Consider the following 27,862-nt stretch of genomic DNA (forward strand, 5'->3'; position numbering starts at 1 on the left):
TGTGGGACCACCAGTGGGAGAGATTCGTCCAGACTGCGGGGGCAAGGCAGGACCAAAGAAACTTCTGGTTACAGAACCAAGAGCTCTTAACCACGGAGCCATCTCTTCAGCTCCACGGACCATTTTATGAATGAATAAAATGAATTTGGGGGCTGCAAGCTTTACACAGAAGCTGAACCTTGCCAGCCTGTTGTTATTTTTTTTTTAAATAAAGCAAACAACCTACCGTGTGCATTTAACCAATTTTATTAAAAATTCATCCCAATAGCACTCACCTCCCCCCAGTCTCTGTGATACCTGGTGGGACTAAGATTTATCCATGGGTCCCAGACAGACCAGATAAACCAGCCTGTGCAATGGAGCCATGGATATGCTGGGTGCTTCCTGGGTGCCCTAAGAAAACCCACATAGAAAAATACTTTACAAGGAATATGTTCTAATATTAGCCAGAGAAAAATACAGCTCTGGGGGTGGGGTGGGGGGGTGTCACAGGGGAGGTACCCAAAATGCATAGGCAGGCAGGATGCTCACTGGGGAGGGAGCTAGGGATGTTGTGTGGGGGCAAACACCCCTGTGAGAAGCCAGGGGGATATTGCATATGAGAAGGCCTCAGGCCATGGCCAGGAGGACCACCCGCTTGGCCTAGTTGCATATGTCTGGGAGGATGGGAGAGCCTCAGCCCGAGGGGAGGGCAGGGGGTGAGTTGTGTGTTTTAAGAGCCTGGAGTCTTTGAGTGGAACACAGATTTCCCAAGCCAAGAGACCCTAGAGTACAGTCAATCCTGCCACATACCAGAAACCCAAAGCGGTTGAGCCATCTGCCCAAGTTCACACAGTCCCGGGTGCTGGTGGCCAGGAGTCACCTCTCTGCTGTGCCATTCACCTGCCCTCAAGGCTGAAGATGTTGATCTGTCTGTTGCCCATGATGGGTGGGCAGTATCTTTTTACCCTGGGGCAGTGAAAGCAGAGGGACCCCGGAGAAGCCATCACAAAGGGCAAGGTGTGGGGGAAGCCGAGGAAGAGCAGAGAGCCGAGGGGTCTCAGTGGGTAGGTGGAGATGGCGCTGGGTCTGCTCAGATTCACCCAAGGTCGCACAGCCAAGAAGGGCACCAGGAGCAAAGAATGGCTTCTTGGGCTCCCACCTGTCCTCTTGAGCAGGGAGTCTTTCAGGGCAGAGAAGGGGAGGTGGGGAAGGGTTGGAGGCCCCTGGGTCCTTGAGACCTTGAGCTGGGCAAACACAAAGCCAATCCCCAGACCAGCCCAGACCACTGGGAGGTGGCTGATGTCCTGCCTGAAGCTGAAAGGGCTCTGCTTGGCGGAGATGAAGGAAGCCCGATTTAGGGGATGCTGGTATCCCCAGCTGTAAGAGGGGGCCTCCTTGAACAGCCTCTTTGGACCTTGCTCCTCCTTGCTGCTCTCTTGTCTTTCAACCATTTTCTCTCCATCTCAGCTTCTCTCTCTCCTCTTCCTCCTCCTTCCTTCCACCGGCAGGGTCGGCAGGAGAGCTGTGACTCAGCCTTGTTTCCGTATCTGTTGGAACAGCAGGTCAGTGGATGCTCCCGGACTTTTCCACCCCGAGCAGTGACTTGGGCTACAGTTTTGTGGAGCGGGAGGGTTGATAGCCACCGCTCTGCTCTGGGGTATAGAACCAACCACGAAGCTGAAATGATTGAGCCACCAACCTGAAGGAAAAGGCTAGCATTCCCAGATGTCCCTACTTGGGGTTTCCCAGTGTGGTCATTGGATGCTGGAGGCTCTCAGAACACCAGGGTTTGGGAGGAAGGGGGTTGCTATTCTCCTTGTGCCTCATCCTTCCTGGTGGCAGGGTCCCTGTGTGACTGGGTACCACCGGTCCAGTTGGATCACCGAACGCTTCCTGCCACAGTCCAGGACTGTCCTCCTGCTGATTCGCCTCCCAGGACGGGAAACACGGGCAGCTCATTTCGGTTACCACACTGAGCTGGGCTGCCCCCATGCCTGTCGCTGCTCGGAGGTAACAGTGCAGGGATCTGGAGGAACCCCGACTCTCTCCTGGCTGAGCAGCAGGTCTGACCCCCGTTAGTTGGGGTTCTCTGAGCGTCTTGAAGATCCACCTTGATGATGCCACTCTGCCGGGTGTGGAATCTGCAGACCCACAGCTGGATGAGTTGGGGGGTCCACTCCTCCAGCTGAGCTACATGATGACCTCAGAGCATCTGGGGACTGCCGGGGCCTGGTGCTCGTGGTGTCCGGCGGCTCTGGGCCAGTGGGTTCCGGCTGACCACCAACTCCAGGATGTCCCCAGCCTCTGCCAGGAGTGGAACGGCCAGACAGCAGTCGAAGTCCCGAGTGCGAACATGGTTGACCTGCACAGTGCACAGCCGAGGGACAGAGTCCCTGTGAATGAAAGTTCTAGAAAGAAGCTGCACCTATACGACTGACTGGAAATGGAGAGAGGGCGGGATGGGGCGGGACCAAAGCTTCGGATTTATCTTAGCTCTGCCCACCCATGTCTGACCTAACACCCTTTCGACGATCAAGTGACCACTAGGTTCCGTCAGCCCGTCCCCCCCCCCCAAACTAAGAATGGCATCAGAGCCAAAGCATGGAGTTCTGACTTGCCATAACCAGCCTACCTGATATATCCACCAATATTTTCTTGTAAATTGTATTGATTTCAATCACTCATGGCTCTAGAGTAAACTCTCTCATCCCCTTTGAGATGAGAACTGTGTTTTTCCTGAAATGGAGTCCTGCCCCACCCAGATTCAGGAGAAAACATAAATTAAGTCCATTTAGAACAAAGACAACAAAATGAACAAGGGAATAAAAATAGCTGGAGCGAGGGAAGGGCAGTCTTGAAGGCTAAGTTAGGAACAGCCTTGTTTCCCAGGCTCTTTCTGTTGGGAGATCACGTGACTGGTTCTGGCCCATAGGCTGGGAAGGGATCTGTCATATAATGGTTTGGAGTGAAGGCAGGAAAAAAAAAACCCAAAAGTTTCCTACACCATGGAGTCTAAGGAGATGACAGGTCTCAGAGGAACAGTTACTAGACAGGCAGGCCGTCTGTCCGCCAAGGAGTCGACAGTAAGTGGAACTTTGGCCTCACCTGACTCACTCCCACTGGCCTTTCCATGCACTTTCAGAGTTCGAATCAAGCTCTGTCCCTGGGCCAGTGCTGGGGCCCCCCTGAGTTACCTGCAGGAGCCTGTCAAAGGGCTGCAGACCCCCGTGCTGGGCTGGCCCATCGACGCGCACAGTGTGGACATAGACACCCTTCTCCAGGAGGCCATCTGAGACGCTGAAGCCAAAGTCGTTCCGCACCGGGTCCTTGTGCAGGGTCACCTGGGAGGAGGAGGCGGTGACCTTTGCTCCAACCCCCATCATGTCCCTGGGATCCAGGCCCAGTCTACTGGCTGGTCATACTCTAGGCTGCCCTCAGCAGTCTGCCTGGGCCCTGTGGTATTGACCTTGCCATGTGCAGCCCGCAGGTCCCGGTGCTCAGGGGTCCCTTAGAAAGGGGAGTAGGGGATCATGTCATAGTGTTTCATCACCCTGGGAAAACCCCTGGATTTGGCATGTGCTCTGATGTCTTGGTTCTTATATAGATGCACACAGGGGCAAGAGACGCAGGTGGTGGCGGGAAGGTGTGTCAGTCATCTGCCTACGGTGGCATGCAAAGTGCTCTCTTGGTTATCTGCAGGGTACCAGCTCCTGGACCCTATGAGGATCCCCAAATCTGCAGATGCTCAATGGTGTAGGATCTGCACAGAACCTGTGCCTGCCCGCCCATGGGCTCAGTCTTCTGAAACCTAGTTCATGGTTGGTGCTACGTAGATGATTCACCAGGAATGAGGTCCAAAGTCAGCCCATGTTCAGTACAGATTTTTTTCTGTGAATACTTATTATTATTATTATTATTATTATTATTATTATTTTAGATAGGGTCTTTCTATGTAGTTCTGGTTAGCCTGAAACTTGCTATATAGACCAGGCTGACCTTCAACTCACAGAGGTCTGCTGGCCTCTGTCTCCAAAGTGCTGGGATTAAAGACCTATACCATCATGCCCAGCTTTTCCCTGAATACTTCAGATCTGTGGTTGGTGGACTGAATTCAGAACCTGTAAGAAGGGAAGACTAACTAACTAACTAACTAACTATATACATCCATATATGTAATATAACCTTAATGCGTGTGTATACATGTGTGTATGTAACATACATATTTGTATATGTATACATGTGTCTAGGGATAAAGTTTGCTGAAAAAGAATAGCCCACTGTGTATCACAGGTGTGTCTGTATGCAGGTGTAGGGTGCAATCATCCAAATGGTGAGAGTTTCAGAAAACCTAAAAAAAAAATCCCTGGGTGTTTTTGGTGGTGGTGGTGGTTGGTTTGGGTTTTTAAAGTTTCTATTATTTTATGTGCTTAATATTTTGCCTGCACGTATGTCTTCATACTCCTTGTGTGCCTGGTGCCCTTGGAAGCCAGAAGAGGGCATCAGATTCCCCGAGACTAGAGTTACAAATGGTTTCTAGCTGCTGTGGGTGCTGGCAATCAAACCTGGGTCCCCCAAAGAGCGGCCAGTGCTCTTCTTAGCCGCTAAGTCATCGTTCCAGCCCCCAACTCCCCATTTTTCAGTGAGGGAGAATCAACCTCAACAAAGGGTGGGGGCCCTCAGCATCCCAAGCAGGTAAGCTCCTCCTGGTGCCAGGCCCCCAGTGCCCACACTCTGCCTGCTTGCAGCCCCCAACCCCAGTGCCCACCCTGTGCATCTCCAGGGGCGTTGGCAACAGCAGCTCCTGCAGGTCTTCAGGGGATGTTCGGACCTCCCGGCTCCGGCGCCAGGGCCGAGGCCCAGGCCTGCCATCCACAGCCACAGTCTGCACAGCACCTGTCATGATGGAAGCCTGTGGGGACACGATTGTCACTCAGACACCATATACTTACTCCATCTGGCTCTGTCAGGCAGGCGCGTGGTCACAGGGTGAAGACAGTGGAGGAGGTCATTGACCAACCACAGAATCAGAACAAGAGCCTCTGGGGACTAAGGGCAGAATAATATCTGCTCTGTGCCAGGCTCAGTCCTCAGCAACTACAAGTTTAACTCAATTTGAACTCGGAATCTGACTCCATGGTTAAGGTTCCGAGCCTCGGCTCACAGCATCAAGGCACATAGGAAGTGAGAGTCCAGGACAGAGGGAGGAGTCGGAGATGCCTCCAGAGCTGATGTCTCGAACAGGAAGGGGAAGGAAGAACACCCCCGGCAGAGGGGACACGGCAGAGCTGGACTGTGGGAATGCCTGGAGAGTCAGGGTCTTCCAGCACCCAGCAGCCTACAGGAAGTATGTGACTTTTTATCCCATGGTGACAACCGGCTGACTCTGGAGCAAGTAATTGGTGAAGAATGTAACATGAGCAGATGTGAGTGTTTAGGAGGGTATGGTGGCCAGGAAGGACATGGTGGGACCATGGAGCTGCCAAGCAAAAGGAAAAGGAAAAGGGTCATCTGGACAAGGATGGAGATGAGAAAGGAGCGGGGCTGTGGGACAGGATAGCGCAGTGGGCAGGGTCACAAGTGCCCATCATGTGAGTGTGAGTTGAGAGCATCACATTCAGAAAGGGATATCCACAGACCCCAGAGGTGCCAAAGTAGGATGAGCCTCTTCCAGTTTGATAGTCCTAGGCACCCAAGTATCTTCCCCAGCCTAGAAATTTCTCTCTTCACATCCATCATGGTATCTGAGTTTCCACTCTGTCTGGCGCTGATGTCCAAGTGCCAGGAAGACTGTGAAAGCAACTGTTTTAGGGAGAGCCAAGTTGTCAGGAAGAAGTGTGGGAGAACCTTGGTGGAGTGGATCTAGGTGCCTTTTGCTCATCTCTTACAACTTGTCCTCACCTCCTGGAGAGTCAGGGTCTACTGGGAAAGACCAGAGACTTGGGATCTTGGGATAAGAGTCCTTAAAGAGTAGAGCTTAAGTGGTAGATCAACGGGGCAAGTGCTTACTGCACACGCATGAAGAGCCACGTCAAGGTCCCAAGAACCTGTGTAAAGGCATGGCAGTGTGCATCTATAATCCTAGGCTGTATGGGGAATGGGAACGCAGACCCCTGGGGCTCACTGGCCAGATAGTCTAGCCAAAATGGTAAACTCCAGGTTCAATAAGAGACCCTGTCTTAAAATAGAAGGTGAAGGGGCTGGAGAGATGTCTCAGTGGTTAAGAGCACAGGCTGATCTTACAGAGAACCTGGATTCAGTTCGCAGCACCTACATGGCGCTCACAACCTATGTAACCAGTTACAGGAGTTCTGATGCCCTTTTCTAGCCTCTGTGGGAAAACTGCACACAAGTAGGGTACATATACATGCAGGCAAAACCTGGTTTGGAACCAGTGAATTTCAAAGACTCGAGACCTCAGAGACACTCCACTGCCACAGAGTGCATGGGCAACTGTAGCTAAAGCAGCTGCAACATTGGAGCTGAAAAGCCCACCTGAGCACACACCCAACAGACAGGTGAACCACACCCTGACCACAGACCCAACAGACAGGTGAACCACACTCTGACCACACACCCAACAGACAGGTGAACCACACCCTGACCACAGACCCAACAGACAGGTGAACCACACTCTGACCACACACCCAACAGACAGGTGAACCACACCCTGACCACAGACCCAACAGACAGGTGAACCACACCCTGACCACACACCCAACAGACAGGTGAACCACACCCTGACCACAGACCCAACAGACAGGTGAACCACACTCTGACCACACACCCAACAGACAGGTGAACCACACCCTGACCACACACCCAACAGACAGGTGAACCACACCCTGACCACAACCCAACAGACAGGTGAACCACACCCTGACCACACACCCAACAGACAGGTGAACCACACCCTGACCACACACCCAACAGACAGGTGAACCACACCCTGACCACACACCCAACAGACAGGTGAACCACACCCTGACCACACACCCAACAGACAGGTGAACCACACCCTGACCACACACCCAACAGACAGGTGAACCACACCCTGACCACACACCCAACAGACAGGTGAACCACACCCTGACCACACCAACAGACAGTGAACACACCCACACACCCAACAGACAGGTGAACCACACCCTGACCACACACAACCACACCCTGACCACACACCCAACAGACAGGTGAACCACACCCTGACCACACACCCAACAGACAGGTGAACCACACCCTGACCACACACCCAACAGACAGGTGAACCACACCCTGACCACACACCCAACAGACAGGTGAACCACACCTGACCACACACCCAACAGACAGGTGAACCACACTCTGACCACACACCCAACAGACAGGTGAACCACACCCTGACCACACACCCAACAGACAGGTGAACCACACTCTGACCACACACCAACAGACAGGTGAACCACACTCTGACCACACACAACAGACAGGTGAACCACACTCTGACCACAGACACAACAGACAGGTGAACCACACTCTGACCACACACCCAACAGACAGGTGAACCACACTCTGACCACACACCCAACAGATAGGTGAACCACACTCTGACCACACACCCAACAGATAGGTGAACCACACTCTGACCACAGACACAACAGACAGGTGAACCACACTCTGACCACACACCCAACAGATAGGTGAACCACACTCTGACCACACACCCAACAACACAAACAACAGGTGAACCACACTCTGACCACACACCCAACAGATAGGTGAACCACACTCTGACCACAGACACAACAGACAGGTGAACCTAAACTCTGACCACACACCCAACAGATAGGTGAACCCACACTCTGACCATAGACACAACAGATAGGCAAACCTGAACCCAGGTGGCTGAAACTAATAGAAAATGCAAGAGAAAATTTAAATCTGTCTAAACTATACAGAAAATCAAGAAGCTAAAAAGTAAAAGACATTAAGAAAGAAAATCTCAAGACATGAAAAGCAGAGATGTTAGGGAAATAAAACGAAACTGCTGGGCAGTGGTGACGCACGCCTTTAATCTCAGCACCAGCAAGGCAGAGGCAGGCAGATCTCTGTGAGTTCGAGGCCAGCCTGGGCTACAGATTGAGTTCCAGGAAAGCCACAAAGCTACACAGAGAAACCCTGTCTTGAAAAACAACAACAACAACAAAAAGTAGAAATTGAAATAATCTCCAAGAATTGGATTGAATATTGGGATGAATACAGCCAAGAAGAGGCTTGGTGAATTAAGAGAGAGATAAAAGAAGGCAATTGGCTGTTAAAACCCCGTACTGGCTACTTTTACATCAACCTGACACAAGCTAGAGTCACGTAGGAAGATGGACCCTCAGCTGAGAAAATGTCTCCCTCAGACTGGCCTATGGCCAGCCTACAGCACATTTTCTTGTTTGAAGATTGACGCAATAGGGCCCAGCTCACTGTGGAAGGTGCCACACTTGGGTAGGTGGTCCTGGGTTCTGTAAGAAAGCAGGGTGAGCAAAACAAGAGGAGCAAGCCAGTAAGCAGCACCCCCTCCATGGCCTCTGCATCTGTTGCTGCCTCCAGGTTCCTACCTTGAGTTCCTTTCCTGACTCCCTGGATGAGGTACTATGATGGGGAAGAAACCCTTTTCTCCTCAAGTTGCTTTTGGTCCTGGTGTTTATCACAGCAATAGAAACCCCAACTAAGACAACCCCAAGCATGCATTTCTGTAGATTTCAAGAGTTTAAGTCACGTGACAATGAAAAACATTAAAATATTTGATACTGGCCGGGCGGTGGTGGCGCACGCCTTTAATCCCAGCACTCGGGAGGCAGAGACAGGCGGATCTCTGTGAGTTCTGAGTTCGAGGCCAGCCTGGGCTACCAAGTGAGTTCCAGGAAAGGCACAAAGCTATACAGAGAAACCCTGTCCCGAAAAACCAAAAAAAAAAAAAAAAAAAAAAAAAAAAAAAAAAAATTTGATACTGAGTAGACAGCAAGAGTCCCACAAACAAAACCTGTGGGGTCACAGCCAACTCAGTGCTTACAGGCCAACTCATAGCTTTGAAAATATTCTATGTGAAGAAAGAAGAGTGGAGACTAAACAGCTAAGAAACCAGGACAAGTATCTTTACTTACACACACACACACACACACACACACACACACACACACACACACACACGTCTAAGAAAATGAATATCAAAATGAGCAAGACAGAAAACAGAAAAGACTGGAAAACCAAAACTGGAGTTTTTTTGTTTTTTGTTTTTTTATCCTGGTAATCAGCAAGGCTGATGAATGGGGGAGTGCCCCCAGTCAACAACGCTAAAATAAAATGGGGGTGGGGGTGGTGGTAGCAGATGAAACAGAGCTTTCAATTGCTCTCAAAACTGAACTCAGAATAGCTTTGTCAGGTCCCCCTGTCCCATACGTGAGTGATGGTGACCCTCATCACCCAGGCGCTGTGTGCACATGCCACACATCCACAAGGACAGCAGGATGGCCTCAGGGCACTTCCATGCACACACTCAGACATGCACGACCTAAAGATATGCATATGTGTGCATGTGCCTCACACCTCTCTGCGTGTAAAGCCCCCTTCACACCCCGGGTGCCCAGGTGAGAGCACACACACTGTAATAGTTAATTCCGAATGTTAACCTGTCAGGATTCGGAACCAGTGAGGAGATAAACCTGGGGACATGTCCATTCAATTGGGTTGGTTCACTGAGGTGGAAAGATCCACTCTGAGTGTGGGTGGTACCGACCCATGGGCTGGAGCTCTGGACTGAATAAAAGGAAAACAGAGCCAAGCATAACACGCAAGCCTCTGCATCCTCACTGCAAATGCAGCGACCAGCACTCCCAAGACCCTGCTGCTATGGCTTCAGGGACTGTCATGAGGGACTGTGTCTTGGAAATGTGGGCCAAAACAAGTCCTCCCCCCTCCCTTTTCCATTTCTCATGTGTGTGTATGTGGGTATGTGTATTTGCATGGGCATATGTGCACATGTATGGGGGTGCACAGGCATGTGTGTCTGAGTGCATGTGGAGGGCCAAAGTTGATGTCCAGAATCCCCCCTCCCCCCTCATTGCTTTTTCATCTTATTCATTGCAGCAGGATCTCTCCATCAAACCTAGAGCTCATCAATAATAGCCAAGCTTGCTAACTAGCTTGGTGTGGGGCTCCCCTGACTTCTTCCAGAGGCTACCATGCCCACTCTACATTTACATGGGCTTGGGGGGATCTGAATTAAGTGCTTTAACCATCTCCAGCCCATCCCTTCCTTTTTAGAGTGGCTTTTGTCACAGCGACAAGACATATAGGTGTGACACATCCCCAGGTGACAGGGGAGCCTGACTCCATTGATGTGTAGCCTTTCCCTAGCCCTCCAGGGTGCCCCACAGGCCCTCTGGGCAGGTGACAGTACCTCCAGCTCCCTTAGCAGTTCCGACTGACCACAGGACTCCAGGTCTTCAAGGGCCTCTCCAAACACTCTCCAGAAGCCCTCCTCTCGGGCGGGGCCAGGGGCTGGGCTGCAACAGGAACCACAGCGTCAACTCCTGGCGGGCGGGCGGGCGGGAGGGTGGGCGGGCTGGGCCTGAGTAGTCTTCGTTGCCTAGGGCCCAGTGCTGGGCTCCAGGGGCCATAGGGCGGGCGGGCAGGCAGGCGGGTGTCCTCGGTGGCAGTGCTGGGGCCCCAGGGCAGTGGTTGGTGACACAGAATGTGGGGGGAGACGCAGTTAGGGGCGACCAAGACTGTTGGTGGCCAATTAGAACAGGGGCAGATGAGACGGGGTGGAGAGCGGTGACACAGGACGCCTGGGAAGAAAGACAGACGGACAGACAGAAGACAGACAGAGAGATCCATGGGATAGCCCCAGAAGACAGTCCGATCCCGCCCAGACACATGGTACCACGGGACAGTGACAGAACAGAGCCAGAACCAGCCAGGACATGGATGGATGGAGAGGATGGGATATCTGTGCTGGGGGTGGGGTGGGTGGGCAGCACCCATCCTGGCCAGCCCACATTGTGTGGCCCATCTGCAGCTAACACCTAGCTTGCAGGACCCTTGACAGCTCTCGGAGCCCTTTGCCATCTGCCACAGTGTGATTTACAAAGTCCTCGTTGCTCAAAGGCCCGGCTTTGCTTTTAAGGAGGACCGTGCAGCATGGATAGAGAGGTGAGCCCAGGCAGAGGAGGCATGGGTGTTCCTTGTGGGGACCCACTCTGTGCGAGCTGGCTGCTGTAGGAGCCCAGTTCTACACATGCAAACATGCACAGCCCAGGGCCGGTGGCTGTGAACTGAGAGTCACGCCTCATGCAACCTGATCTGAGGAGGAGTCTGGGTTCAAACTCTGAGTCTGACGTTGCAATTCTGAACGCAGCTATTCACAGACTCAGGAGGAACAAGCCGGGCGGCCACCTCACTAAGACATGTCTGCTGCTATCTTTCCACAGAATGCCCTTTCCAGCCCAGGTCTAGTCCTCAGGCCAGGGATGCTCTTCTGTTCTAGCTCCCCCTCTGGCTCCCCCTCCTCTTAGTGTTCCCACCACAGACCTCATCGGTGGTTCCCAGTCCCCCTCCTCCTCCTCCGGGAAGCTCTCATCAGCGGGGCCAGGTGTGTAGCTTGACCTCCGGGGCTCAAGGGGTGGGGGGCTGCTCTTCAGTCTGCTGGTTCGCCACTCCTGGGGAGTCACACCTCGGACCGCCACCTGTGGAGTGTAGGAGCCTGGCGGGTGGAGAGAGGGATGTGGGCCTTCTCTCTAGCCTGGCCTTGTCCTCCCTCATTCCCAGAAATTGGATACCAGTGGGCAGATCTGTGTCCTTATCGGGCCCAAGTGACCACTGAGAGACCCAGGAGTCCCTGTCACCCACCCTATCAAGCCCCTGGAACATCCAGACATCCAGCAGTTAACATTGAAGTTCCAGCACCATGGTCAGCTCCACGGGCGTGGCCTGTTCAAGGTCCTCCTTGAAAGGGGGTTTCTGATTGGATCACAGTCCCAGACCTACCTGCAGGAGCCCTGAGGATGAGCTGGGAGCCCTGGGAACCAGTTCCCTGGAGCGTGGGATGGGGGACACTCAAGGAGAGACAAAAGCCCTAACTGAAACGGAGTGAGGATTCACCAAGAACCCGGAGATGCTTCTCTGCTAATTCCCTGAGCCTCAAACACAGGCCAGAGGGCAGCCCCGGTGAGCCTCAGCCATATGGGCAAGGAGGGCATTGTCAGGCTTCTGTCTTCAGCTGGAAGCATGAACTGACACCTACTGTGTGCTAGGCATGGGGATAAGGAGACAGACAGCAGAATAAGAGCTGCGCTGTCCCCAGCACACGGCAAGGAAATCCCGGACTGCAGATCCCTGGGGGGGGGGGGGGGAGGGACGGTGAAAGGTGGAGGTCGTCAGGTGACCCTGGGGAGTTTCCTCCGAAGGAAAAGGCCGGCCGAGAGAGAGAGAAGGTGCCAAGAGGAGCCGGCCGCGGGATCACCTTCACAAAGGCCTGTCCAAGGTCCCGGGCTCATTACCTGGGCCCCCAAAGGCACCCTCTGTAGCCGAGCTGCCCCAGGACTCCACAGCGCTGTCCACACTGGGGACAGCAGGTGAGAAGCGGGCTGTCAGCAAGCCTCCCTTGAGGGCCTCGGGAGGGTCCTCATCCACATCACTGGCCTCACTGAGGCTGCCCGACTGGCGGGGGAGGAGGGGACCTGGGAAGAGAAGGAGTATCACCTATGACCTCAGAGACACCGATGTTTTGTGAGCCTCAGTTTCCCTACTCTGAGACTTGACAATCTGGCTTCTGCCATGTGGGTGGGGCATATTAGTAAGTGAACCCATCACACAGATGGGAAAACCGAGGCATGTGAGACTGAACAATAGGCCAAAGGTCATATAGTGAAAAATAATGGAGGCCAGATTAAAAAAAAAACCCAAGACTCAGGTAAACTGTGGTACACATAGAACATAGGACATAGAAACATGTAGGAACCTGAAGAGATATGAAGCAATGAGGAGCATGGTTTAGACCCAGAATGTACCCCATACTGCACTGTGCCACCAGGGCACAGGGCTCCTCCCTCTAAGCCTCCTCATCAGCTAATCCAGGGACCCCACCCCCTTTCTAGATTGGTGGCACACAGCCTGACCCAGGACTGCCCTTCCTCTGTAGGCCAGGAAGTCCCCAGGAAGTAGAAAGGCTCACGGTCCAGCTGCTTCTTGATCTTCAGTGTGACAGTCTCCCCTGCCACCTGCAGAAGGTGGATGGCCTCGCTCAGGGGCCGGCCCTTGAGGCTCACGCTGTTGATGGCCAGGATACGGTCCCCCACATGGATGGCACCAGTCCTGAGGAGCGGACACAGAGCACACGTGAGGTCCAGATGCCCAGGGCCTCAGAGTGTGTTGGTCCTGCCTTCAAATACCGCACAGAGACCCCAAGGCACAGGCCTGGCTGGCTCCAGCTGGGTAGGAGGAAGGACAGGCGTAAGAGCACATTCAGGCATTCTCAGTATTCCAGAGACAGAGGGGCATCCTGGGGCCCTGTCTCAGAGGCGAGAAGAGAGGGAATGAGGGAGGAAGGAGAGAGGAAGAGAGAGGGGAGGGATCCAAGTCATCCTCAGAACTTCTGCCGAACAATTCTCCCCCAGATTCCAGGTTTTATAGCTCTGTTGGTTCAAAGTCACCCTCTTCCTCCTTTTTTTGTTCTGAGACAGGTCTTACTATGTAGCACAGGCTGGCCTGGAGCTCTCTAAGGAAGTCAATGTTGGGGCTTCTCAAAAAACTGAAAACAAGCCGGGCGGTGGTGGCGCACACCTTTAATCCCAGCACTTGGGAGGCAGAGCCAGGCGGATCTTTGTGAGTTTGAGGCCAGCCTGGTCTCCAAAGTGAGTTCCAGGAAAGGCGCAAAGCTACACAGAGAAACCCTGTCTCGAAAAACCAAAAAAAAAAAAAAAAAAAAACAAAAAAAAACTGAAAACAGATGCCTGATGTGATGACACATGTCTTTAATCCCAGCACCCTGGAGGCAGAGGCAGGCAGATCTTTGTGAGTTCAAGATAACAATTCTTGTTTTGTTTTTGTTGTTGATGTTTTTGAGACAGGGTTTCTCTGTGTAGCTCTGTAGACCCAACTGGCCTCAAACTCACAGAGATCCGTCTGCCTCTGCCTCCCATGTGCTGGGATTAAAGGTGAGCATCACCAACGCCCGGAAAGTTCAAGGTACCAATTCTTGAAAAAGGAAATTTGTAGGAAAAAAGATGGAAATGATTAAGTTGAACAAAATAAGCCGGAGACTCAGTGAGACAAGTCATGTGTGTCTTCTCTCCTGTGTGGAAGCTAGATTTAAAATTATACATAGGGAGGGGTTATAAAGATTATAAGAGGACCATGACAGGGACCAGATTTTAAAGGATCAGGGAGGGACACAGAGAAAAAGAGTAATGGGTGGATTCTTGGGACCTGAACAGGAGGGGTGCTATGTAAGGAAAGGAAGGGGATCAGGAAGAGGAGGGGCAGAGAGATGGGGGTTTGGCAGTGGGGGAGGGGTGGAGTAAGAACAAAGTGTAATGATGGCATACACATTTGGAAATGTCATGACAAAACCCGTTACTTTACTTTGCACGCTAACTTTAAAAAATGTGTATCGGTTACATGTTGAAATGCACATTTATTTAAGATTAATTTCTTTTCACTTAGCTTTTTGAATGTGGCTACTAGAAGGACAGTTCGGAGTGCAAGTCTGATTGTACTGCAGCTGCTCTGGGCTACGCTGCCCTGCATAGAAAAAGGCTGTGAACTACCCGCCATCCCAGCCCTCTGGAGTCAGCATGGTCCACTAGGCCCCTGCAGTCTCTCTCGAGTCCAGTAGAGGGCGCTCCAGGAGCGACCCAGCCTGAGTCTAGATCCTGGCTAGGCAGTTGTGCTGGACTTTCCGGCCCTATGAAGTTCACCCTTCAGCCCGGCGCCTTCCCCTGCACAGCAGGGGAACTCACACTTCCTGGTGCAGCCGACTCACCCCTCGCAAAGCTGAGGTAGAAAGCTGGGACTCACCTGGGGCCCACTTCTTATCTGTGCACCCCACTGAGGGGCCGTTAGGACATCTTCCTCTCAAGGCTCCTTCCCTGGCACAGCCCCAGAAACTTGAAGTAGCAGGCAGCCCAGAAGCCCCAGGGCTCCAGGATAAGCCTCAGGTGGGGCTCCAGCAAGGGGGCACTACCCCTGATATTCAGACACACAGAGGCCTCAGAGTGCTGACTGTCAGGGGACATACTCTGGGGGACGGCTGAAAGTGAGCCCAGCCTTGCCCTTAGCTGTGGTCCCCTGGTCCCTCTGTCCTCACTTTCTCTGCCCTGGCTGTTGGGCTGGACCAAAATTCCTGCCAAGGATGGGGAATGGGTGCTCAGAGAGGAAGTGAATACCCTTGAGCTGTCTGATGCTGAAACAGAAGCAAAAACCTAGATTGGCTGGTCCCAAAGCCCACCTTCTGCTCCCTGGGGGTCCCCGGGCCTTCCCTGGGTCACCACAGAGTTTACCTTTCAGCCAGGCCACGCTTGGTGAGGCCAGAGATGATGATGGGGTCGAAAGGTTCCTCGGTGCCCGAGATGGTGATGCCCAGGGGTCCACCATAGCGCTTCAGCTCCACTGTGTAGCTGACGGCCCCTGTACTCTCCTGCTCATCTACAAGTGGACAGGCTCCTGAGGGTAGGGCCCAGGAGGGGGCAGGGCTGGGACCCACCCCTCCCCAGGCTCAGCACGCTCCAACCACCTATGACTTCATCAAGCCCTAACACACCTGCTCAGGCCTTCAGGGGTACAACCTGGGGACCTGGAGGCCACCTCAGGCTCCCGGCCTGCTGCCCAGGCACCATGAAGGGAAGGAAGAAAAAAAAAACCCTAAAACCTACAGGAACATGGAACCAAGATTTGAAAACACAGATTCACATGCCACCCTCAGCAACTCAAGATTTACAGCAAAGAGAAGTGAGAGGGAAGGGAGGGGAGGAGGGAGGGAGAAAGAGAGGGGGGAGGAGGAAGACGAAGAGAAAAGAGAAGGAAAGGGGGAAGAAATAAAAGGAGGGGCTGGAGAGATGGCTCAGGGGTTAAGAGCACTGGCTGCTCTTCCAGGGGACCAGGGTTCAATTCCCAATACCCACATGTCTGCTCACAACCACCTGTCACTCCAGCTCCAGGGGCTCTGACTCCCTCTTCTGGTCTCCCTGGGCAACAGGCATGCACGTGGTACACCGCCATACATGCAGACAAAACACCCATACACATAAAAACAAGATAAACAAAAATAATAAATACAAAGAGAAAATCATTTTTTAAAATGGCAGGAAAGGAAGGACAGGAGAGGGGGGAGGGGAGGAACGAAAACAAAACTGGCCACCCGTGGCTTCTCCAGGGTGAGGGCCCCACACTGCCTCTCTGACTATGGAGTTCACACTCCTCGCCAACCCCTTCTGCCTCTACTGCCCTGGCCCCCACCCACCCGCCGCCCGCCCCAGCAGTTCAAGCCTGCCGGGACCAACACTGCACCCCGCAAGCCTCTCAGATATCAGCCCTGCACATCTCACTCACACTCTGGGGAGCCTCCAGCGGCTCCCAAGGGCCCTGGAGCAGGGGACTGTGGGTAGCAGGAATCCCTGCAGAAAGTCCTCCCAGCCCCTCACCCCCACCCCCGCGCCAGCAGCTGCCCATCAGACATGGTCTCCTAGGCACATACCTGAGTTATCCTCATCCTTCCGGATCTTCAGCTTGACAAGGTCCTCACACTGGCGCAGGATCTGCACAGCGTCCTCCATGGGACAGTGGTCCAGGCGGATATTGTCAATGGCCAGCAGCTTGTCGCCTGGCTCGAGGGTGCCAGTCCTGCATGAGTGGGGTGGGGATGGGAGGAGCCTGGTGCAGATGGGCACCGCCCCACCCCCATGGCCACACCCTTGCCCGTGTGGCGCCCCACCTGTGCGCCACGCTGCCCTTCTTGATGTCGGAGATGATCAGGGGTTCCCCTCGCTTTCTGCTGGCTGCTGTGGGGCAGGGGAGACACCTGTGAGTTTAATCTGGAAGGGCTCCCTGTTTAAGGTGGGGCCGGGAGAGGATACGGTTGGCTCCTGGTCCCATTACTTCCTGGCTGAGTGGCTGTGAGCACATCAGCTCGCCTCTGTGTGACTCAGTTTTCCTTCTATAAAATGGGGCTGCCGCCCATGGTGGAGATGCGGTGAGATAAACCATAAGGCGATGAGGGGGACTCACAGCTGATGGTAATGCCCAGCTCCACACCACGCCTCTTGGGTAACTTCACATGGAAGGTCCCGCTGCTTGGGATGACAGACTCTGTGAACCAACAGCCATGGGTGACTTGAGACTCCAGAAGAGCTCAGAGATCTGCGTCTTGCACCCACTCTGGCTTCTCATGGGTCGGGGAGGGGGGGGGTTAAACTCATCGAGTGACCATTCCAACCCCACCCTGCCGCTTCCACCTGATGGAGGAGGAAGCTGAGGCCTAGAGGCCTGACAGCTTGACTCCAAACAGCTGAGCGCTGTCTTCAGAACAGAGACAGGGCGGAGGCCAGAGATGCGGCCTGCTGGCCAGTGTGGGCCCTGTCACAAAACTTGGCCCACTTGGATGTCGGTATTTTCAACACTTGTCGCTAGTTCATACTACACCCCTGTCGTCCGCTGTTTGACAGATGAGGAAGCAGAGGGCGGAGGGAGGAGGTGTCCTGTCCACATAGTGTAGAACTCCCAGGACCAAAGCCCTGACTTGAGCTGCTTGGAGTCTTTGAGCCCTGCTCTCTGCCCCTGCTGCATGCAATCCACTCTACCTCCTCCGGGCTCCTGACTCCTGTGTGGCACTTCCTCCTCCCTGTGCAGGGTTTAGACGTGCACTGTGCCTGATCTCAGAGAGCACAGAGTGGAGAGGGACAGGGTCCCAGGGTGTGTGTGTGTGTGTGTGTGTGTGTGTGTGTGTGTGTGTGTGTGTAGCTGGGTGGCCTACTCACCTGCTACATCAAACTCAATCTCCAAAACGACTTTGCGGGCCAGTGCAGCATCCCGCAACAGCTGGTTGGCTTCTTCCATCGTTCCGTCCTCAGTGGCAATGCCGTTGATGGCTAGGACACGGTCCCCCACCTGCAGCAGACCACACCTAACCCCCAGAGCCCAGGGGAAAGAAGAAGCCAGTGATTAGAACCACGGGTGTGGTGCAAGGTGTGTGTTGGGGGGACCCACTCTCAGCTCCTGCTGTCTGTGACTCAGCCTTGCCCCTAGCTAAGGGTTTGAGCTTGCTGGGCCTCAGTTTCTCTCTCTGCCCACTGGGGATGGTACCATTGTCCTTACAAGATACACCGAGTCCCAGAGGCAGACAGGCAGACAGGGCTTACATACTGTGTGGCTCTAGGCAAGGACACCAACTCCTCTGAGCCTCCCCTTCCACAACTATAAAATGTGGCTGGGGATGGGGCCAATATGGTGATTAAGAAAGGTATATTTGTGAAGCTAGGGCCCATAGTTGTGACTCGGTTTCCCCACTAGACTAGAGCTCCCCAAATTGCAGGCCCCCAGAGGTAGTAGGCTTACCTCTCAGCGGGACTGTCAGGTTCAATAAAGCGCACCAATGGAGGAGAGGACAGGGTCTCGGTGGCGAAGATGCCTCCCTGGAGCTGGAGGCCGAAGCCGCTGAGGGGGTCTCCACAGAGCACAACTTCCGTGGTCTCCGTATGAACAATCTGCCCGCCTGGTCCTACCGTGCTGGAGGCCAGTGACACTGTGGGACAGGAGGGGTTGATGCTCAGATCAACACTGGTGAGGCCTTCCAGAGCTGCCCACTGAGAGTCTTCAAGAGGTCCAGGAGCCAGAGTGGCAGGTGAGCAGGAGTCCTGGGGCCACCTGGAATGGGCCTGGGTATTTTGTTTGTACAGGGGCATTATGATGTCTACGCTGCATGAGCAGTGGCTAAGAGGGACGGCATTTTGTGATTTTGTAAGACAGAGGTTCTAGATGCCTGTACTATTTATTATATTACAAAACCCCCTTTATCCATAGGACATGTGTTCCCAGACCCCAGGAAATGCCTGAAGCCATGAATAGTACCGAAGCTTACAGGTACCCTAGACACCCCCACACCCCCCACCCCTGCCCCATGATGAGGTTTCACCTACAGACAAGCCTCAGGAAGAGAGAGATTAACTATAGCTAATTATAAACTATAATTATTATATCAGTATATTCTCAAAAAATTACGAGCATCACTACTGTAGCACCTTTTGTTTAGTTGTGAAACAGGGTCTCATGTAGCTCAGACTGGCTAGGATCTCTCTGTGTAGCTGAGCATGACCTTGAACTTCTGACCTTCCTACCTCCCTGTCCTAGATGCTAGGATTATAGGCATTTATCACTTTGCCCGTTTATTCAGTACCAAGGGTAAAACTTAGGACTTCATACATGCTAGCAAAGCCGCTGACTGTCTGAATGACATCCCTAGCCCATGACTTGCTCTTTGGGCATTATTCAGTAAAGTAAGCGTCACCTGAGCAGTGGACACCAGCCAATCTGACCAAGAGAGACATACAGAGTGACTGACAGTTGAGTGGTGTGTACATGATGGATGTGCTGGGCAAACACACTGTTCACATCCCAGAATGGACCAAATGGTGCAGATGTAAGCTTTTCCCGCACTGCTCAGAACAGTGTACGATTTAAAACATATGGTCCATTTCCAGACTTGTCTATTTAATATTTTCAGATTGTGGTTGACTGTGGGTAACTGAAACTAGGTGAGTAAAACTGGATTGCGGCGGTGCTGTGCTCTATATTCTACATGCTTCTTTCCTCTGTAATAGCTTTTTTTTAAAAGATTTATTTTATTGTTTTTGATTATGTGCATGTGTACATGTCTGTGTGTGGGTGTGTGGGGGTGTGAGCGCAGGTGTCTGTAGAGGTCAGAAGAGGGTGTCAGCTCCCCCTGGAAGTAGAGTGACAGGTGATTGTGAGCTGCCTGCCATGGGTGCTGGGAACGGAGCGTGGAATCTTTGCTAGAGCAGTGGCACTGAGACATCTCTCCAGCTCCTGGTGACAGCTTTATTGATAAGCAGTCCCCACACAATAGCTGTCGCCCGTCCAGTGTATAATTCGATGGCTGAAAGCATTGCCATTCCCTCCCAAAGGAAGTCCTAGCCATGTCTGGTGGTGCATGGCCGCAATCCCGGCACCTGGGGAGGTTGAGGCAGGAAGACTATGAATTCTAGGCCAGACTGGGTCACACGGTGAGACTTTGTCTCAGAGCCGGAAAAAGAAAGGAATCACACTGTCTCCTCACCCATTGCCCCAGAACCTGCATCTTGCCCCAGGCAGTCTATCTCCAACCTATTTCTGTCCTTGTGGGTTTCCCTGGGCACATCACAGGAATGATCTTATGTGGCCCTTGGTGACAGCCATCAGACACTGAACACAACGGCTTCAGAAGCTCCTGTCACAGTTGGCACTCTACAATGTGTGGCCACACCACACCCGGGTGGCCGGAGTGAGCCTTGCTTGTTGAATTCCATCCCTCACCGGACTTGGCACACGACCCCGGGGTTCACGCCCAGCCCCATCCTCAGCCACACTGGTGCCCCGTGGGGGATGGCCTCCAGCTTACAAGAACTCCTGTGTTCTTTCCTTCGCTGCCTCCTCCGCCCCGCTGTTGTCCTGGGGCTCATGGGTCCTCGGGGCAGGGTGCTGGCGTTGGCACAGGGAAAGGCGGGGTTCACGGTCGGTGAGGAGAAGGGAGTTGAGGACAAGGCTGGGGAGATCAGAGCACAGCCCTGTGAGGCCCCAGCAGGGCCCTAGCCACCTGGCACAGGGGTGGGGTTGGAGAACCACACAGCCACATGGACAGAGACAGGCATCCCCACGCCCCTTCAGCAAAGTCCCTTGCTGTGTGACCTTGCACAGTTCTCTCCTGCTCTGGGCCTCCCTGACTAGGATTTCCACAGGCCTCTAGGGATAGGCTGAGCGGCAAGGGGCAGCCCTGGGCTCCCAGGTCAGCTTCCTCCCTGTACATCAGACACCGCCCACCAGGAAGGGGTACCAGGACCACGGCATTGCCGCAGCAGCGGGTACATTACATCGGCTCTGGTCCTGGCCTCCAGGTGCCCAGGTGGGGGCCCTGCAGTGGCTTGGCCTTGGGCTGTGGCAGGAGGGGACACAGGGGTCCCAGCGGTGCAGCTGTTCGCTCCTCTGTACTCTCACTGCGGCAGTGGGAAGAGGAAAGTGTTGTGGATGTCTGGAGCCGGTCAGAGGACTAGTCCCCCGCACACCAATGGTGAGAGCCAAGATCTTTGCCCTGTCCAAGCTAGCGAGGCACAGAACACCCTGCTCACGTGCACTGCCACCCACTGTGTGCCAAGCTCTATGCCCAGGCTCCAGTTACAACGACAGGCAGGAAAGCCAGGCCATGGGCCCAGAGGGTCCCGGCCCAGTCTACCCACAGAAGCCCCTTCTGGAAAGACACAGGGGCGCAGCAGGCTGGCAGCATGGAACCCCGTGGGGGGCCCCCGGAGATTGGCTGCCCTCATTCCCTGATCCGAGCTCCACTCTTGGTTAAATAAGATGAGACGTGGAGAGTGTCTGCCTCCTCAGAAAGAATCCCTAGGGCTTCCAGCAGGGCCAGGCCCTTCGCAGACGCTAAGTTAACCAAGTCCAGCATGGGCCCCCACATAGTCCTTCCCACAGCCTCTGCAGCCTCAGTTTCCCTCCCATGTGTGTGGCAGGCAGTTAGCTTGCTAGCTTCACATGGTTCTCCTGTCTGCTCAAGGCTTCCATCCTGGAACTCTGGTGCCCCAATTACTCTCCTCATCCCATCCCAGGTTTGGGTCCCCAGACCTGCGGAGGTGCCTACCTGCCTCTGGGGGCTTCAGGGGCCGACGACTCTGGGGTGCAGGCAAGATCTCCAGCCGCACTTTCTCAGTCACACTGGCCAGGAGCTTGGTGGCCTCCACCAGTGAGCAGTGTTCTGTGCTGGTGCCGTCAATGGCCAGGATGTGGTCTCCAGCATGCAGGGCACCACTCCTGCGGGACAGGGACACAGAGGGGCTGGTCCAGCGGACAGAGCCACAGGTTGCCTCTGCCCTGCGCACCCCTGCCTCGCCTCACCTGTCCACCACGCTGGCTGGCTTGATGCGGTCGATGGTGATAGCCGGCTTGTTCCGGTGGGAGCCAGTGGTGAGGGAGATCCCCAGGGCAGATCCTGGGGTTTTGGCTATTTCTACCACCAATGGGCCTGAAGCATTGGTCACGGTGTCTGGAATGATGGGGGGAGGGGGGGCGGGAAGAATCGCAGAAAGTAAACATGCTCACTGTCCCACCTGGACGAGCCCTGATGTCCTTTAACCCTTACTGCCTAGGAAGGGGGGTGGTATGGAGGGGAAGAGGTACACACAGCCACCAGCAAAGCAGGCCAGGCCTCCACCGTATTTCAGAAACATGCCCCATCTACACCCCAAGCATCTTGGTCTCACATCAGCTCTCCCTGAGACAGCTAGTCACTTCCTGTAGCCCCTACAGGGGCTTCTACCTCCACCCCTTCTGTCCTGCTTCTTCACACTGAGCCATCTGCAGCAGCCAGGCTGGCCCCGCACTCTCAGGGCAAACACTCCCGCCACAGGGCCTTTGCACGTACACTTCATCCTGCCTAGCGCTTCCCCAAAGGTTCACTCCTTCGCTTCATGCCCTAGCTGCGTGTTGGGTGTGTGTGTGTGTGTGTGTGTGAGTGTGTGTGTGTGTGTGTGTGTGTGTGTGTGTGTGTATGCACTGTCACTTCCCCTCTCATCCTTTTCTTGTCATCAAACACACATTAACTTACCTAGTGTGCGAACTGACATTCCCTCCCCACAAGACCAGAGACTTGACCTGTATTGTTCCTGCAAGATCCCCAGTGAAACCAGGAGATGCGTGACCCGGTCAAGAGGCTCCGAGAGGCTAAGGTACTGGCCTAAGCTCACACAGCCTTGGTAGTACTGAACCTCCGGGACCTCCTCCTGCCCCGGCCCTTACCCTCAGACTCCGACGCACCTGGGGTGGCCACGTCGTACTCCACCTGGAAGAGGGCCTCGTGGCTGCACTGCTGCAGGGTGGCCATTGCGGTAGCGTGGCTGGCCCCATGCAGTGGGATCCCGTCTATGCTCAGCAGTCTGTCGCCCACCTTCAAAGAGCCCTCCCTGTCGGGGAGGTGAAAGCCCAGTCAGCTGAAGGGCACAGGGATGGGACAGTGTGTGGAGGGAGGCCTGAGGGAGTCGGGGCTGAAGAGACAGAAAGGGCAGGTAAAATGTACAGGCCCCCTCTGAGGCCCTCGGCCCTCCAGCATGTCTGAGCTGGGGGTGTTCTTCTTCAAGGCTGCTCACTCACCTCCTGCACCAGAGGCAGAAGAGAGCATCATAGCCCAGAGAGGGTGTCCACCTGGCTGGGGACACACAGCATCAGGGAAGGGGTGGTCTATCTATGGGTCCCATGCTGCCCATTGCGGAGTCTCCTCCCATTGTCCCCACCCCGATTTTCCAGTAGTGATTCTGGCCTAGTGACAGATGAGCTTGGGAAAGAACTCAGCAGGGCTCCAGTGTGGGCCCAGTCCCTGCATGGAATGTCACCCCTGACAGGTGCCAGAGCTATTCCAGGAGGTCCTATGAATAGCGGCTCACGCAGGGCCTCAGACCAAGGATGAATTTAGATCTACAACAAGCCCGGGCCAGGCTTCTCTTAAAATGGTCAGGAGTCTCCTGCTCAGAGATCAAGGGTGAGGGGTCAGGGGACAGGGGCAGGGCCTGGACATATTCCAATCCCACACCCCGTCCTCCCGGCCCTGATGGGCTGAGCCAGGCAGTACTGGGTCATAAGAGGTCTTCACAGACAGTCCCAGTGATGGCCATAGGCTGAGCCAGGAGGACCCTGGAAAGAGGCAAGCTGGGGTCTCTCCTAGTCACCTCCACTAAATCCCTGAGTGACTCTGGGCAGGTTGTCCCCTCCTGGCCTCCATCTCCCATCTGGGAAGTGATGTGAAGATGCAGAGCCTCAGATGGCCACACAGTGTCCATATGTCCACATGTCAAGTGGCCAGGGGATGCAGATGCTTCTGCAGGCTCACCTGTCTGCTGGGCCACCAGGTCGCACGTAAGTCAGGACCAACGGACGGGATTTGTGCAGGTCCTCATGGGCACCTCCTGGACAGAATTCAACAGGAGGCAGGAATCGCTTACCCACTGTTCTTCTGGTAAGTAAAGTCCTCGATACCAGCCCAGGCGGCCTGCCTCCCCACAGGTGGGATGAAGGATAGGAAACACAATCCAAATCCTCTCCAATAGCATGCGTCTCCTGTGATCTCATCCTCTCTTCCCTTTTGCCCTGGTCACTCCGTAACTCCAATGTGGTTATGAATGGGCCACAGCTTTCTCCAACATTTCTGTTGTTGGCCTCTCATCAACCATGCGCACGTCACTGCTTCTCACAATTGTCCATTTAATGTTTGACTCAGTGGTCCAGGGTCCTTTAAAGGTCTTAAGCAAGGGCAGATCCTTGCTGCCAAGCCTCACGCATAACCTGAGTTTGATACATAGGCTCCATACATACCGTGAAATGAGAGAACTGTCTCCTACAAGTCTCCTCTGACTCTTAGACACATGTCATGTTGCACACATGCACAGACATGAAGTTAAATAAACGGATAAAGTCTTAAGAAAAAATGATGTCACAGTCGCTAATGTGACACAGAACATGCATGGATTCTCAATGACCTTGTTCTCGTCATCTCAGCTCTGAGGATGACTGCCACACTGACCTCTGAGGACGAAGCCAAAGCTATTGCCTTCCTTGTAGAGGGAGACATCCACCGTCTTAGAAATGATCCTCGGGTTGTTTTCAGGAGCTATGGAGAAATTGAGGCCTCCTTTGAGTCTCTCGGTCACATCTCAGTGCTGGTAGATGTGCCCAAGGCTTACTCCAGGAGGACCAAGTGACCAATCCTAGAGTCACAGCGACAGCTGACCTCTCTCTACTTTACAGGCAGAGGAAGTGGTGTGTGTGGGGGGGGCGCCAGGAGGTCCTCATCTCTACCCACACCTAGTCCACCACAGACAGTGGAGAGGACCCGACCATGCTCATGAAGGCCACAGCAGAGCACAGGATATAGTGAGACTGGGGGCTAGGCCAGGCTTGCTTCCGGTCACTCCAGTGAAGACTTCAGACCAACTTTGAAAATTCAGAGCTGGGAGAAGTCCTAGGCCACTGTGCGCAGTGCGGGTCAGTGGGCTCGGGAGCAATGGGGCAGGGAGCAGGTTATGCAGTCCATATCCCCAGACCTCCCTTTCTATCCAACTCTGCAAAATGACAAGTTATGAGCGGGGTCCCACCACCACCTGGTGACAACATACTGTAGGCATGCCCTAGCACGTGTGGCCAGTCTCCAGACATCACCCACCCTGTCTAGGTGATCCCCAACCCCCCTAGGCCTGGGCAGGGAGGCAGCCGTGTCCCCCCATGCCTGAGGCAGTGGACAGAGTTCCCCGTCCAAGGGCACCCACCGGGCGGGGGCAGCTCATACTCCACCTCCAGCACCACGCGCTCGCCCACATTCTTCAGCAGGGTGATGATCTCGTCATGTCGGAGCCGGGTCAGATGGATCCCGTTCACTGAGCGGATGTAGTCACCCACATTCAGGAGATCACTCCTAAAGCAAGAAAGCCAGAGTCCACGTTGGGACCAATGCTAGCGTCTGGGTACCAACATTCACTCCACCCTCCCCCCGGGATCCTCCGGGAGCTGAGACTCAGAGTGGTCCTTCCTTTGTCCAAGGCCACACAGCAAGGGGGTGGATAACACCTGTTTAATCAAGGCCCAGTGTGACACCCAGAACTTCCCAGACCGTCCCACTGTGTTGGCCTGGTACAGCACCACGCTGACATCTGTGACCATTCTGCATAAGCCCAAGGAACAGCCATAGTGTCCCAGCCACTGCTCTTCTCTCAATTTCTTCCCATGGTCCTTTGAAGCCCTTCTGATTGGTTCATTGGGACACTTGGGCCAACTTCCAACATTTGTTGTCTAAGGAAACATCCAGGACCGTGTGTACAGGGTACTACCTTAGTTGGAAGCCTGGAGGGCTTCCTGGAAGTAGTGACTTCTGTGTTACATACAGAGGAATGAATGGGAGTCTGCCAGGAGCGTGCTTTGGGGGGGTCAGAGGGAATGGCATGGAAGGGTACATGGCCTTGCCTGCCTGGGGTACTGCGGCCACAGGGGAAGAGAAGGAAAGAGGCTGGGCCTTGAATCAGCCTTTGAGAGGCTTCCCTGTGGTGGACATCAAGCTTCTTCGCGTATCTGTGTCCCCATGGTCCCCATGCCCTGTGTACTGCCCCACACCTCTCACCTGGCCGCCAGGCCCCCAGGTCTCAGATTGGAGACTCTGGGCTTCCCGTCCTTGTCGGTCCCTCCTGAGATAGTCAGGCCCAGAGTGCTGCCCTCACGCTTGATCAGCTCCACCATGGTGATGCCCCGGAACTCCTCTGTAGACAGACCGGAGGATGAGCAGGCAGTGCCCACTCTGGGACCAAGACTGGGGAGGCTAGGGCCAGGAGGGAGGTCGGCACTCAGCCACTTTCCTCCGGGTGACATCACCCTCCACCAGGGAGGATCAGAGAGGGTGAGTGACCACACTGAGGGCACAGAGCCAGTTAGTGGCAGTGCCTACACTTCGTGAGGGGATAGAACTCTCAGAGCAGAGCTCAGGGCAAAGTGGGATCCACCGTACCTGGAATGCTCTGGCGTCGGCACACCAGGGCCCCGTCAGCCCCCGATGCGTCCTTCCCCCCTTTTGAGTAAGGCCCATCGTCTGTGGGAGGAAGAGAGAAATTGGAATCAGAAGCTGGCCCAGGCCCCACTTCATTCCCCTTGAGGGGCTAGCTCATCTACTTCATGCCATTCACCAGTGATACCTGGTATCCGGTCAAGGTGTCCTGGGGCTATCTTCGGGTTTAAGAATGCTTGGGTAAGGATCCCCACATAGGGAGCTTCTCAGCCAATCCACGGCTGAGCATCTGACATGCCCATGTCACAGTCCATATTGTTATCATGGTTAATGTTACCCAACTATCCAGAAAGGGAGCTAAGGCTCAGAGAGGGAGAACTCACGTTCAGAATCACACAGCTTGTGTGTGTGTGTGGGGGGTTATGACCTGGCTTAGAACCCAGACCTATTGGCCCTGCCCCAGGATCTAGATGCATACCTCGTGGGGCAGGCACTTATCACAGTTTTTGTGAGCAGACCTGGCCAGTGCTTCTGTGTGTCTGCGTGTGCGTGTGCGTGTGCGTGTGTGTGCACATACACGTGTAGATGTTAATGTTTTACAGATTATAAACCCCACTTATGTGTAAGTCCACCAACCTCGGCTTTATTGGATGAAAAATCTCTCGCATTGCATCATCAGCCTGCCCCCCCCCCCCCCGCAAATGCTTAGCAGATGGACAGGGGCCTGCCACTCTCTTCCCAGATCCTTACCACTCCTCTCATTTCCTGTCTCCTTATCTTCCTGGGATGTGTCTCATCTGCACAGACATTTATCTTTGGGGGAATTTTTTTTTTTAAAGAGTTATTAGAGCACAGTGTGGTGGAACACGTTGGAACCCCAGCACTCCAGAAGTAGAGAGAGGTTAGGAGCTCAAGGTCATCCTCAACTATATAGTGACTTCAAGGCCAGCCTATGCTATAAGGCCCTCAACAAAACAGAACAAAGAAACACCCTATCTCAATATTTCAAATATAAAAAAAATACAGTCAGCCCTCTGTCTCCACACCTGCAGATTCAACTATGAAAAAAAATGTTCAGAAAAAAAAAAAAAATGCTCCTATACTGAACAT

At 54.0% G+C, this 27,862-nt stretch overlaps 1 protein-coding gene across 7 annotated transcripts in view; it reads right to left on the minus strand.

Moving 5' to 3' along the window:
• Positions 1-230: 230 nt before the first annotated feature.
• The window catches only part of Grip2 (glutamate receptor interacting protein 2), an 84,782-nt gene continuing 57,150 nt past the window's right edge, over positions 231-27,862 (minus strand). For 3 of the 7 annotated variants that reach the window (XM_037203920.1, XM_028854888.2, XM_028854870.2), the window contains exons 2-24: positions 26,756-26,836; positions 26,375-26,510; positions 25,530-25,675; positions 24,788-24,874; positions 24,098-24,173; positions 23,032-23,177; positions 22,114-22,261; positions 21,860-22,029; positions 21,087-21,209; positions 20,618-20,761; positions 18,559-18,745; positions 17,982-18,127; positions 17,233-17,313; positions 16,940-17,006; positions 16,703-16,848; positions 15,510-15,654; positions 13,184-13,323; positions 12,510-12,689; positions 11,542-11,713; positions 10,409-10,514; positions 4,748-4,891; positions 3,177-3,323; positions 231-2,344 (exon numbers count right to left, since the gene is read on the minus strand). In XM_037203920.1, the coding sequence (XP_037059815.1) occupies positions 2,186-2,344; positions 3,177-3,323; positions 4,748-4,891; positions 10,409-10,514; positions 11,542-11,713; positions 12,510-12,689; positions 13,184-13,323; positions 15,510-15,654; positions 16,703-16,848; positions 16,940-17,006; positions 17,233-17,313; positions 17,982-18,127; positions 18,559-18,745; positions 20,618-20,761; positions 21,087-21,209; positions 21,860-22,029; positions 22,114-22,261; positions 23,032-23,177; positions 24,098-24,173; positions 24,788-24,874; positions 25,530-25,675; positions 26,375-26,510; positions 26,756-26,836 (3,077 nt within the window). In that variant the 3' untranslated portion in view covers positions 231-2,185. Of the gene's footprint in view, positions 3,324-4,747; positions 4,892-10,408; positions 10,515-10,574; positions 10,800-11,541; positions 11,714-12,509; positions 12,690-13,183; positions 13,324-15,509; positions 15,655-16,702; positions 16,849-16,939; positions 17,007-17,232; positions 17,314-17,981; positions 18,128-18,558; positions 18,746-20,617; positions 20,762-21,086; positions 21,210-21,859; positions 22,030-22,113; positions 22,262-23,031; positions 23,178-24,097; positions 24,174-24,787; positions 24,875-25,529; positions 25,676-26,374; positions 26,511-26,755; positions 26,837-27,862 lie in introns of those variants that run through there. The other 4 variants (XR_005091134.1, XM_037203918.1, XM_037203919.1 and 1 more) reach the window with 4 other exon arrangements.

The sequence above is a fragment of the Peromyscus leucopus genome, chromosome 3 (genome assembly GCF_004664715.2).
Source record: "Peromyscus leucopus breed LL Stock chromosome 3, UCI_PerLeu_2.1, whole genome shotgun sequence".
NCBI lineage: Eukaryota > Metazoa > Chordata > Mammalia > Rodentia > Cricetidae > Peromyscus > Peromyscus leucopus.